At 36.6% G+C, this 14,705-nt stretch overlaps 1 protein-coding gene across 1 annotated transcript in view; it reads right to left on the bottom strand.

Annotated features, from left to right (window-relative positions):
- GMF (Glia maturation factor) overlaps window positions 1-14,705 on the bottom strand; it is a 29,632-nt gene that overhangs the window by 13,129 nt on the left and 1,798 nt on the right. The window contains exon 2 of the mRNA XM_067128769.1: window positions 12,261-12,351. Within this exon, the coding sequence (XP_066984870.1) occupies window positions 12,261-12,351 (91 nt within the window). The remainder of the gene's footprint in view (window positions 1-12,260; window positions 12,352-14,705) is intronic.

Below are 14,705 nucleotides of genomic sequence, written 5' to 3'. Positions count from 1 at the left end.
TCTGCCTTTATAGCGCACCATTAACAGCCCTTCAATAATTAGTTTTTCTTCTACCTGTTAACCAGAAGAGTTCCACCTTCTACATTTCTTACTCATTCACTTGGTACTGAAAGGAACCAATGTCCATACATGTTGTAGATGCACAAGTTTTAGTACTAAAATTAGCCAGCATCTATGGGGAAAGTATGTATTTACCTGGGGGGAAAATTAATTTAAACTTCAAACATCAAGCTCGAAGATAAGCTTGTTGATATTTGCGATACAAATCAGCAACTTCCCAAGATTCAATACTGTATAACCATTTCTCCTACAGCTTTGGACAAGATATGGAAAGTAATTTCTTCCAAACAACTATTATTGATGAGGTATAGGGAGTGCTGTTCCAGTATATTTCACCTATTGTATGATGGATTATTATCAGATAGGTTACAGTATGTAAATTTCCAGAGAGATCAGTATTAATATGCTAAACTATGAACATAATTTTTACATTTGGAGAATATGCAAAAACATTACAAAATTATCCAAACCATTCCAGATAAAACTGGCAATAATTAAGAATGTTCCAAGATTTTATAGGCCTACCTGCACTATACATTGTATGCCCACTCTAAGGTGAATGTTCTGCAATATGTATTCTAACTCTACAGGAATTTTGGTTTGAGGTAGCATCATGGAATGTACCTTTGCATACTCAGCAAGTCTACTATTCATGATTTTAAAAATATTCAACAATTTAAAGAACTGTAAATATACCATCTGTAATAAGGAAGCAAAAACACTGACAATCAGCTTCAACATCAGTAAAATAGAAATGCCTATTGGAATTACTGAACTATTTGAACTATTTGGGAATTTTTTTATTTGTTCTTGCTAATCAATGCATATAGCACTTTAGTGATTGTCACTTACTTTAATCTTTACCGACCTTTGCACTGTTATGTGGCCATGATGTAAAATTTGGGATGCCTCACAAAATTCAACTTATGCATAATTTTAAAGGAAGATTTCAGAGTTCAACTACATAATCTCAGACCTTCATTGTGTATTTGATCTAAATTTTTAAATGGAAAAAATTGCTAGTAAATTCAGTATGTGACTTTTATACTATACAGTTAATAAAACTTTTCTTCGTTATATTAATTATATTAGCATTGAGTATTGTATAATAATTTCTTTTTAAGTGGCCACTTTTTCCTTTGGTCTCTACATACTCAATATAGACTTTCCAGTTTAGATGCGCTTAAAATCATACCAAAAAAAACTGTATAGTATGGGTGGTGGGTACGTATTTGGTTATCTCTAATTTTAGCTTGATCTTAAAATTTTGTTTCCATTTGACATTTTAAAAAAATTACAGCTTTTCTATTTACTACAAAGAACTGACGAGCCTTCTAATGAAACCTACATATCCATCTGTGATTTTGGTGCTAACAAAAGTTCCTCGCTGGAAAAAATTTGTGGAGGATGGCTAAAGAGCTATCTTTTACAAATGGTCTAAATCAAACTGTTGACTCACAAGCAGAACATATCCTAATAACGGTAGACCGCAGGAGCTAAACAATGTGCCACTAAAACTATGATCTGTAGGCATAAAAGTCTCTTAGTTTTCTTGCAGCATTAGGGAAATATTTTCTTGCTGCTGCTGCAAAAAAGAAAGACATACACCAACATCATCAAGGACATGTCATATATGGGAAGGGAATCACATCTGGGAGAATGGCATTACATCATTTACTCAGTCACGTTACCTCTGCTAAAGTTCAGCTTCATGCCATACTTAATGCACAAAGGGCTGATCCATTGCAGATGTCTGTTCAAAGTAAAGCAACTTCACTTTGCATTTAAGGACTACATACCTGCAAAAGAGAACCATCACCTGCATACTGAACTATCTTATTTTATACATCTATTACCTTGTCACTAGTAAAGCCTACAAACAACAGTCTTTGAATCCTAACCTGTAGGACACAGAACATGACAGGTCTCTGTTCATTAAATACATTATGTGCTTCTGGTGGCTGGTTGCTTAGAAAACAGTGACTGAAGCCAAAATGTACTCTTCAGTATTTAAGGTACAAAAGTTTAAGGGTTTGTAGTTAACCAAATCAAAATCAACATTAAAATTACTTTCAACAAAGCTAGAGTCATAGCCATTGTAAAGACTATCTTAGATATACTTATCTGAATCTAAAAGAGCACCTAAAATTTATCTTGGAGGCATATTGGCAGTCATAAATCCTGAATTTAGATTACCTTTCAGTAGCCTTCCAGAGGAATTTTAGGATGGGCAAATTGTTGTATCTGCATTTAAAGAACCATTTGCACAATGCACTACAGTTTACATTTCTTTCTCACTGGAAAAATGCATTTTCCATTGTTTGGGATGTCGAATCCCAAACATCATTTCTGAAGAGTAATTTAGAGCCCCTCCCTGATTATCAAGATTATTAATAATCTTTTCATTATACCTTGAAATACAATGTCAACGTCAGAAGAGACTCGGGAAGACATGTAATAGGAAGAGAAATATTGACTGAAACTTGTTTAGTCACATCAGATCAGTGATCTAACTCTGCCTTAGCCTATGGGCTGTATAACAGTTGCTCATCATTAGTTAATAGGGGAGGAAGACAAACTAGAAACATAAATATATGAATTCAACTTGATCCAACATAGACAAGTGCTGAGTTTTTTCTTGCAGAGAGCAAAAAGGATTCCACACCTTATCCTGGCAAAAACTACAGTGGTCTCCTTTTTTAGCTGTCATAATTATCTTGCCAAAAAGGTACTTAGATCCACCTACAAAGGACTGTACTGCCATGGTAACTATCATCTTTATAGATTTTGCATGAGACTGAACTGGATGACTTCATCAACATCCAATACTGGTCTAAAGCCCCACAAGGCCTTGGAAATGAGAAAAAGGCTTTTGTAAAAGTCTGGTGACTTGTCTAAAACTGGCTCAATTGCCTCCTTGCTTACAAACTGTTTGATCGCCTCCTGCAAAATTTGGAACTTTTTGTGTGATGAAAGTATGCTGGGAAGGATATCGAGGATGCTTACATGGGTGGAGGTGTAACAAAAGGTACTACATATTCCTCCGAGAACCTTCACCACCCAAGGTTCTGCTCCAAAACTTCGCCAAACACCCCAAAAACTCTGAAGATGACCTTGTACTGGACCTTGGGGCTTGAAACATCAGTTACAGTTGCCTTTGCAATTCTCTCCCTTAGAATGTGAGCCATATCATCCCAAAAGGGCTTACTGGAAGTGGAAGAACCTAACAACAGTTTGGATTTATGTCCTGCACAGAACTTTTGATTCTAGATTAGCTGCAGGTGCAGGATGCATAAAGGAAGATTTTAAAGATTGTGTTGAAAATTCCCTACACTCCTGATTTGAGGCATCTTCAGCAATGGACTAACCACTGATCTGGAGCTACTTTATATGATAAAATATGAACACAACTGTTCCTGTTTGTTTAAAAATGAGCTGGCAAAAACATGAAGCATTTCTCCCACAGTGTCCAAAACAGCTCAAATACTCCAAAGTTCCATAAAGAACTGTCGCCCCTTCAGGACTAACACACTGTTTCACTTGGCACAATAAATGAGCAGCTATGCTACAAGCAACTTCAGTAAATGAAAGCACTTCAACTGAATTACATACAGACTTCATAATCACTTCTCCATTACTGCTAGGCCATAGAACCTTACTGGTTTAGAGAGATCTTCACTTTAATGGGTCACACAATTTGAAAAAACTTGTCTTGAGTGGGAGAAGGATGAAGATCTGGCTTCGTACCTGTGCACTGGCAGCTCTATGCAGCTTCATAGAACGGGAAACCAAAGCAGTTGCAGCCCAAGAACCTGCCTCAAGGGATAAAACTTTCACAATCACCTCAAAATGCAGTGTAAATGAATCAGATAACTTTACCTTCCAACTCGGCTGAACAGGCTCAAAAACCAATGGAGAATCCTCCGGATTGCGGTTGAAATCCATCAAGTCTAAAGGAAGAACTGGGGAGGCAGAAACTGGAAAATCTACTGACTATGATGGTGAGGAGGGGTAGAAGCCTGAGAAGGTAACATGCTCAGCAATATCATGGGAAGCAATTGGGAAGTATCACATAGTTAGGAGGGAGTGGGTGGCACACTAGATGATGAGACAACTGGTTGGAAGGGATAACTTTGAATGGGAGAAGGTAAAAGGTTCTCATATGATGTCACCACATTAGATGAATCACTTGCCTTGTGCTTCAACAAAAAATCCAAGGAGGTGAAGCTTCAGCTCGAGACATGACCCTGCCAAAGTGACAGTAAGAGCCATGTTTACAACACCAGAAGCAGCGGACAAGGAAAGGCTGCTAGTACAAATAGGTAAAACTGTCAAAAGGTACGAAATATGAGGCAACAGACAGGGGACTGAGTACAAGAGGGAGGATTAACATCAGAAATGGAAGGCATAAATCACAAAACAGGGTGAGTAAATGATTGAACAACTAAAGTGCTGATATGTGATTCAGAAACTACCAAAGTAACTGGAATACTATGCCTATAGACTTGAGATAACTCAACAGTGTCACTCACATAACTGTTACCCTTGCCGGATGATGACAGCACTGGTCGACTGCCGTGAAAGCATAACTCTACTGAATAAATCCTTCTATTCAGCATGAGCTTATTTCCCAAGTCAATAGCTTTTTAGGCTTGTTCCATGTGAGTGTTCCTTACTTTGAGTAAGACTAAAGAGCATTAAAGAGCATTCAGACTGTGAACCTCCACCAGGGATGAGCAATGGTAATTGCAGGGATACCTAATCTAAATGAACATAAGATGCATTCCGTGTATGTAGATGTAAGCATGGGCCATTTTCCATATCCTACGCATCTACTGCATTAGCTTTAATCACTGCTTTGCATTTAAGAGAGCGAAGTACTTTTCACCAAAAGTTCCATTCCTATTTCTGCCAAAATCAAATTACTTGTTGCTTGTTACAAAGCCACCTTTTAGAAAAATTTTGTCATAAAAATTCACAAAAATTTTTGCACAATCCTCGCAACCAACTAAACAGATACACCAAACTGAAAACAGCACCTACTTCCATGCCACTGGCAAAGACAATGATAATTAGTGGCTCTCCAAAAATTCAACTCCAAATGCTAACCTCGGTCTGTTATCATAGTATGCCTGGTCACCACTCTCGATTTTGATAGTTTAACCTTGGCTATGAAACAGCTAAAATCTGTGATATGACCTTAAAGCATTTTCTTCATGGGCAGAGGAACATCCCATGAAGATGTATTGTCTTTATTGCTTCAAAATCCTATTCTTCTTCTCAGATGGCACAAAGGTACCATGACCACTGCTTTTCAGTACTACTGTAGTACAGGTAGTACATGCATGTTGACAAACTAAGATGTTCATCACCATGATACTGTTGATACAATCATAGAGGTGCTAATAATTCTGCTTACATCAGAACCCAAACATGGCTGAAAAATAAGTAGAAAACGGATCAGCTTGAGACACTCACTGTTCAGAGCTGACCTACTGTACTATTCAGTAACAACAGATACAAGCTAACCAAGATAACAAAAATGCCTTGTGGTCAAGGGACAGTCCAAAGCACATTTATTCTAAAAGGCAATCAAATACAGTAGTCTTTTCTACTGGGATTGGGATTTTACACAAATATATAAACTGGATGTATCTCCTTAAAACTTTGTGGCAACATTTCGTGACAGTCACAGTCTCATTTTAAGTGATGATAAGGAGTAATAAGGGGTATATACTCTGTTTACAACAAACAGCCCTATTCTGTGATGGGTGACGCTGCACTGGTGGAGAGAAGCAGGTTTGTTGAACCTTACTAACAAACTACCTTGGATTTACTTCCAGAAGGAAGAATTTCATATTGAAATATTGGGTCATATTTAGAAGCACAATACTAAAGGTTTAAAAAATGTCATAAGGCCTAAAACAGTGAGTAACATGTAATTTCTTGTGAATAAAATGCACTGCAGAAGGAGAGACTCAGTACAATAAATATCTAACACTAAACCAATTTTTCATGATGAATTCTGCAAAAACAAAACCAATCAAAGTGACACAAAAGTATTCATAGCTAGAAATTTCTGAAACTAAATTCTTTTTCATGGTCAAGGTAATATACGCTATGGCATTGGTCTTACAATAATCAAATTACAAATACATTATTTACAAATACCCATACAGGGTGCATATTTAAAAATAACAGTTCTAACACCAGAAAAATATACTGTACTTTTTTCTGCATTATGGCTACTGTCCCTAAAAATTATGAAAAAAAAATTACCACATGGTTGACAGGCCTCTATTACAGATGAGAGGCAGGGAGCCGAAGACATGTAGCTTATAGCTAAGAGGATGAGGTGAACTGTGGTTAACTGCAGTTCACCCAACATAAATGACTGAATTTGTGTAACTAATACTAATGCAGCACTACAGTGCAACACACTTCCAGTAGAAGGACACGTAACATAATCGCTAGCCTTACTGCCGCACAATGACAAAGTTCAGAATATTTCAGCATACTTCCTTCCTCAGCCAGCATAACCTACACATAAAATACTGGTACAAGCAGTCCCCGGTTATCGGCGGAGGTTCCGTTCCGATGGTGTGACGATAAGCAAAAATCAATGATACCCGAAAATCAGTGATTTTTGGCACTTTTTCGGTGCTTATTGGCACCAACAAGAGGCAAAAATCGCTGATTTTTGGTCATCGGTGCCTATGTTAGGTATGTATTGGCACCAGTACGTGATTATCGGCGCCGATAAGCAAAGATCGGTGCATGTCGGCAGCGAAAATCGCCACTTTTCGTTGCTAGACAAGTGCCGAAAAACTGGATCGCCGATAACCAAGCCTGCTGATAACCGGGTACTCCCTGTATATTGTATTTTTTTGTATTACACCAACTCTTCAATGACCATCTCATTTCAGAAGACTTACATTCACTACATTAATAAAACATCAACCATAAGCCATTTCATGCTTATGGCATATTCAACTGTAGGATGTTTTATGTATTTATGGCATATGTCTGGCAGTAACGAATGCCAAAGTGAGAGACAAGGACAAATTCAGTCACACAAAAAAATGTCCTGTCTTATTTTAGAATCTTGCATCCCCCAGTTTGTGCAAAAGAGCCTACACTGGTGGCAACTTCATATACACAGGAAGAATGGAGGAAAAATGCCATCAGATAGATTGGCATAACTGGCAACACTCCAAATTAAATAAATGCAATGATGTATGACTAAACTAAGATAGTGGTACTATATTATGTATCATTCTAAAAGTTCAATTTTTTGTTGATGATACAAATAACTTTTTTAGCTTTAACAGGCTAAGTCTATACATAGATCAAATCTATAAGAGGCTGACAAATGGCCCTTACACCTGAAATGATAAACATCGAGTGTTAATGATATTGACTTAAAGCTCATTAAAATGCTAAATGCATAAAAATACTACCCTGGTTAGAAGAATAATGCTTCTTTGTGAAGAAAATTTGTCCACTGCAAAAAGATAAATATCTTTCGATGGCATAGCATCACATGATGCTAAAAGAATAATTTGAGTTACTGCCTTACCATTGGCACAAGAGCATAACTTTAGCTCAACAAGCCAGCAACAATAACATTCACCAAAGGCCAGTTTTCTTTTCTCTACAGTGGTGTACATTATTAATACTCAATTTAAATGTACTCAAAGCTTTACAAATAATTCCAAAAACACAGAAAAGTTATCACTCAAAGATTTTACGCCTGATTAACTCTTACTGCCCTATTCTGAATTACTGTAAGATATGGTTCTGTACAACTTATTCATATTTTTACACAAAAGAAGCCAACATTTACACAATAAGTTTCCATCACAATGAACTGCTTTCCCAACAAACCTTTCAATTTTAGAGTATTTCGTTTATCTGCGATCACCTCTTTCATGATCTGCGTGCATATATATTGTCTATACAGTATATATGCTTTATTTTTCATTCTGTACTTGCATTTATATCAAGAAAAATACAGTGCATTGTAGTACAGGTATCTGAATAGAGTACAGTAAATGTTATTCTCAGTTAATTAAGAACTACAGTACAGTATAGTGCTGAAATTAAAACTGCATCATCCGTGGGGAGTTTCACCCTAAGGGTAGGCTACTTTAGGCTATGCTAGGTTTGAAGGGCAATGATTCCCATAAAAGATATGACGGCTAAACTGACCTTTATAGCAGATGTTAAAATACATGCTCTTCCTCAAAAGAGCACTAAAATTATGTTGATAAATGTAAAGTGGCATCTCATAATTGGCAGTTGGGAGTCTTCGCCCCACCCCCCCTTCCTGATAAGTAACGAAATCCGTTGCGTAATGAAGATAGCCTACATGCTACCCTGGGGTCAAGTTGCATAGCTTATAATGTACAGCAATTCCACATAAAGTAACTGAGTTGTCATTAAATTTAAAAAATAATATTTACTTGTTCAGTTTCAGAGAGCTCTGAAAATTTAAATTTTCATATAATTCATCATTTGGATACTTATGTGCTGTTCAAGATAGCTATGTCTGTGCGTGGACAGGCATGCCGACATTCAAACAACAGAAGAAAAAGATTGTTTGACTAACCCAGTTGTGTTTTCAATGTTTTAGCTCTTGTCAGAATTCTCCTTGACAGCCCAGTAAGTTGTGGGGAGGCTGGGTGATCTACTTTAACAGTAGGTACATACTAATCCAAATAAAAAGTTTTAATATGAAAATTTACATTATTTGGGATGAATCTTACAGTGAAAGAGAGCTGATTCCCACATTAAGAATAGGATGGTGACTAGTACTGTACAGCTAGACGAAATCTGCTCAGCCAAGCAACCTAAGAGCTTCTTACATGGAACCCAAAACATTCTTACCCGATCTGGAATCCTAAGATATTGCTGCTCCCAGAAGACTGATTTCATTCAGGGCACAAGACTCTCATATATGCATGATGAGCAGTCTTGCAGAGAAAACTGCCAGTTAATCATTTATTTTGCGGTGTTATAAAATTGAACACACCCTTGTCAAAGTATGCGAAACCTTTCTTTGTTAAATATTTAACATGGCTAGCATATGAGAAACTTGATCCACATCTCTTACTGTTATTGAAAGTAAATATGCAGTATCCACAATTTAAGAGCAATTGCTACTTTATTTAATTTCATGAGAAATTTTTCTCTTGGAGACATATTAATGTGGGGCAGTGGAAGTCCAATTTGGTTTTTGCTGCTTACACCCCTCTTGATAGCTCAGTGGGTAGACCATCGACCGGAATTGTTGGAAGGAAACTGTGTCGTGGGATTGAGACCCTGCATTTATCCAATCCATTTATCACTTATAAATAATTCACGGTGTGATAAAAATTTCATATATATGCATGGTGATCATTCCCCAATGGGAATATTGATATCTTTAATGAGAGTAGCATGAATTTGATATTAAACAACATTTGACAAACTTCATGAATGTATATAAATCATGGTGTGATAAAAATTTTCATATATATGCATATATAAATGACACATGCACATCATGTTATGGTAAACTACGTATATTTTCTAATATTATGCATTGAGTTTCTCTATCTCTCTCTCTCTCTCTCTCTCTCTCTCTCTCTGTTCTCTTACTCTCAGGTTGCTGAGTACTGTTATTTTACTCCACCTTAATCTCTGGATGCACACACATACAATAAGATTTGGATGAAATGTACATTAGATTCTCAATGTGGTGATACAAAATTGCGAGTACAAAATGGTAGCTACTTTATATAAAATCAAAAGACAAACACACACACACACACACACACACACTAACAGGCTGTGCATATGGTGTTTAATCATCATAATTATTATCATGCCTGTACCTACTGTTGACTTTGTTACAACTTCCAACACCTTCCTAAAAAATTGTCATTACTTTGTACTGGTGTACACACACCTCATTTGAACAGGAATTATCATGAAAGTTAATGTTATTCAAAAAAAAAAAAAAAAATTGGCTACATCTACATAGCTCAGAACATGTCACCTATCTCCTTCCAACAACTGTAACCTTCAAAGAGGTCTGCTAGGCTGAGTGCCAATTTTAAATATTTTATTCCAAAAATGTCTAGTAAAATGTGTCTTTTAGGCTGGCAAATACTGTAAATGCCCATTACCATCTTCTCTGATTTCAATATATTAAAAGAATTCATTATGTTAGAGAATGACAAGTCCATTCATTTTTTCAAAATGTTGCCTTTCAAAACTGGAATGTCTTCAAGATCGGAGTGTCTTTGAAAAGCCAATGTTTTCTCTTACAGAGAACAAGTAGCACTACTGATTCAAACAATGTGAGCAACACCATGTACAATAATTATATAGTGCAGTACTAGGTAACTGCCTAGGACTTATATTACGCGAAAGAAATAAAGCCTTATTTATATATAAAACATAAACATGCTATTACTGGGCATTTCACAGAGTAAAATGCCTTAATCAGAAGACAACTCCAAGCCCCGTACAATTTCCCACTAGGCGATGTAAGCTAGAGAGTTTTACAAATGGCAACAACCTGGCTTACACTAAGAAACGCTATGCGTTTAACTCCATGTGAGCTGACTGCATGTCCTAAATACAAAACACATGTGTAATAACTTTATCAAGAAAAGATGTGAAATTTCAGAAGTGCAGCATCCCAAAACTGGAGCAAACTTCAACAATTTTGAATATGAAACAGTTTTGTTTGTCATATAGTACAGTAAAGGAGGCTAACAGCAGGAAGATTCAAAACTTGTTTTGCCTACCAATACCTTTCCTGGTTACTACTGCACCATACCAAGTAGCAGAGCATGAGTAAATAAGTGTTTGTATATTTAATGGAAATGTTAAAACTGTAACTGGCAAGACATAAATCATGAATTTTAGTAAAAATTACACTGATATACGCATGGAAATTATAGACATCAAACGTATCTTTGTATTACTACTGGTTACACATATTTTTTCTTCAGCTGATTTCAAACTTTTTGCAGTAGTATCACATACTCATGAAATCATACCTGGATTTCATACCTGCACACTTTCATCACCTACAGTCAATTAAGATAACACACTGGTACAACATTTACTATTAATGTATCAAACTATTAATCAAAAAGTGAAATTTCAAAATACCTAACATCCACAAAAAATGTCATTAATGTACACACAGTTATTAAATTCACTGAATGAAGAAAAATTCTGCATAATGTGAAAAAGCACTACACTTGAATAGTTATCAGAAAAAATGCTAGCACAAACTCCAAACCACTGATGTTAATAATCATTTCTCACTCCTTCTGTTAAGCCAAATTCTTACCAATATTGTTCCGGTTACCTAAAACCTTCCATGATGACATCTCACTTGAAATTTTAATCAACTGCAGATATATTACTAGTAATATTTATAAGTTCCAATTGTGTACCATATCATGAACAGTTGCAAGAATACGTGGCTTTCGCTTCACAGCTTTCTTCCAAGTATCCTTGCAAAACTGTGTAACTAATGTAATCAACATAAACTGTAATCATATTTTTACCAAACACACAATGACAAGCATCAAATTCCTATGGCATGCTCAATGCTGACTGAAATGTGTCTACAGTACTACTTATTTAAGCTTTAATCATATATTGTCAATAGAAATAAATTCATGTACAGTAAAGCATGTCAATTGCTTTGCAGAATGCTGATTGTGCACTCACACCCAAGTGCTGACATAGTCTGATAATGTGAAACAGCATGCAACGAATCTTCAAAAAGGGAAACAGTCTGCTGTGACATAACTATTCCATTAAAGCAAAACATTCGTCCTCGAGTGTAATTTCCACATCAAATTAGACTGATTAAATTACTTAATGGTTTTATGTTCTCCTCTACACAATTCTCTCATCAATTCTTCTTCCTAGATTAATCCCTTCTTGCTGGTTTGGTAGATCTACAAGTTTCATTACTTAAGAAGTGGCACTGTGGAAATTTCTGTAAGTTCAGGAATGGTTCTTATAAATTTCTTTACGGTAAAAATTTCACCTGCAGTATCTACAAAGCAACTACTGTACTTATGAATCAATACACATTCCATTACATGACCTAAATTGGAAACATACCATTGAAAACACCAAATGCAACACTGAAGGCAAGACGAAAAGAAACCCACAAATCTTACTTATAATTGCAGCGTTGTTTGTTGCACGACGAAACCGGAACTTGCGCAGCAGTTCTTTCAGATCTGGACTGATGGTACATAACTGCAGGCTCTGATGGGAAATAATGTATAGCCAAGTCTTACTAATGCTATCAAAATATCTATCGTAAATTTTTTTAACAATATACAGTACAGTCTGATCAATTTGGTTATTCCAAAACCTGAACACAATCGTCAGTACTGTACAGTGTAAATTTCAACACCAAATTTTCATTCCATTTCATCCGTTACGATATATTTTAACAACAAAAACTCACAGTTTTATAAATATGAGACACGATACAGTACATGCATGGGTAATACATGCGTCCTTGACTTATGGCGTGGGATCCGTTCCAGCGCCATGCCGTAAGTCGATTTTTCTCCATTATCGGCGTTTTAACGGCGCTTACGACACCGTAACTTGAGTTATGGTGCCGTAACTTGATGTTGCATCAAGTTACAGCGCTGTAAGCACCATTAACTTGATACCTATTCTTTTTGTTGGTGCTTACGGTGCCGTAACTTGATGCTGTAAAACTTGGCGCTGTAAAACGCTATTAATGGCACCGAAAAAGTACCGTAAGACTGAATCGCAGTAAGTTGAGGACGCACATAAGGTGAGAGGAAGGAATTCATGTTATATAAAACTAAAGTTTCCACATAAAAAACTAAAATGACAATCAAATCTCATCATTAACAGATTTGAATTTGGAGATAACCATATCTTGGCTTCATTTTTTTCACAGCTGTCTCTAAGAAAGTTGATCAGCCTTGTGAAAATGTTTAACACTCGGTAAAACAATTAGGGCAACAACTCCAGTGGCTAATAACCATGTTCCAAAGGTATGTTACTTTTATCGATTTACAACTAAAATATAGAAAAAAAATAGTACATTCAAAGTTGAAAATTTAATTAAGTTATACAGTACACTAACTCCACGAATTCTAGATCCGCTGTTGTTGCTCTGAAAGAATCCTGTTACTTCTTGGACAATATTTTGGAAATGTGAGCAACTTCCACTTTCCTTTTACGTAAGTTACCCAACTTTATAGTTCATAAAAAACAAGAGAAAAATGTGCCGAAGTTTCTTTGCCACAATCGAGTTCTGTCTAAATGTGTGGTTTGCACCCATAATAAAAGTCAGAGATGCATAAAACAAAAATAAACCAGTTAATAAGATATATATAGTTCAAGTATTTGGCTAGGAACAAAAGTATCACAGAATTATCCCACTTTGTTCTTTAAGGTTTGTACTGTAACTGATCTTGTTTATACTGAACTGAATAAAGAATTTAGGCCAAAGACCAAGCACTGGGGACCTTTGAGGTCATTCAGCGCTGAAATGGAAATTGACAGTAAAAAAATTTGAAAGGTGTAAGAGGAAGAAAACCTCACAGTTGCACTGTGAATCAATTGTTAGGAGAGGGTGGAATATGGAAAAAGAGAATAAGAAAGGAGGTACAGTAAAAGGAACAAAAAGGGTTGCAGCTAGGGGGCTGAAGGCACACTGCAAAGAACTGTAGGTAATGCCTACAGCGCGTCGCATGAGGTACACTGACGGCACTACCCCCTACGGGGCTGATCCTGCATTGTAGACCATCCCTGTTAGGGCACTTCCATCACTCTGGCTCCCCCACCCAAAAATGGTCCGCCCATAACCGTAATGTACAGAGGGCTTGTTCGGGACAACAAAAATGAGCAGTTCGCACAAATATTGCAAAGGTTTGAATACAAAAAAGGCTGGATATGCATTCTGAAAAATATACAAATCAGAAAAATATACGAGTTTAGTATTTGCCGAGAAATCAAAATACCACAATAATGACAAAATTACGAACACAAACTGGATAGCCTGTGGCCTATGTCGACCTACCCTACTTGGCATAAGGATGAAGTCCACCCTACCAGACCTAATACGTCATGCCGTGACAAAAAAAAAGGGTATTCTTTTCACAAAAATATAATTTATATAGATAGAGCACGGTAATATTGCAGGACAATTGCGCATACGTCATTATGCAATATACGTAAAAAGGGGAGGGAGGGACACATACGTTATTATGCAATATACGTCAAAATGGGGGGAGGGGGGACACATACGTCATTATGCAATATACGTCAAAAGGGGGAGGGAGGGACACATACGTCATTATGCAATATACGTCAAAAGGGGGAGGGAGGGACACATACCTCATTATGCAATATACGTCAAAAGGGGGAGGGGGACACATACGTCATTATGCAATATACGTCAAAATGGGGGAGGGGGACACATACGTCATTATGCAATATACGTCAAAATGGGGGGGAGTGGGGACACATACGTCATTATGCAATATACATCAAAATGGGGGGAACACATACGTCATTATGCAATATACGTCAAAATGGGGGGAGGGGGACACATACATTATTATGGGTAT

Source organism: Macrobrachium rosenbergii, chromosome 27, assembly GCF_040412425.1.
Source record: "Macrobrachium rosenbergii isolate ZJJX-2024 chromosome 27, ASM4041242v1, whole genome shotgun sequence".
NCBI lineage: Eukaryota > Metazoa > Arthropoda > Malacostraca > Decapoda > Palaemonidae > Macrobrachium > Macrobrachium rosenbergii.
The sequence above is the reverse complement of the archived record's forward strand: the minus strand, read 5'-3'. Positions and strand labels throughout refer to the sequence as shown.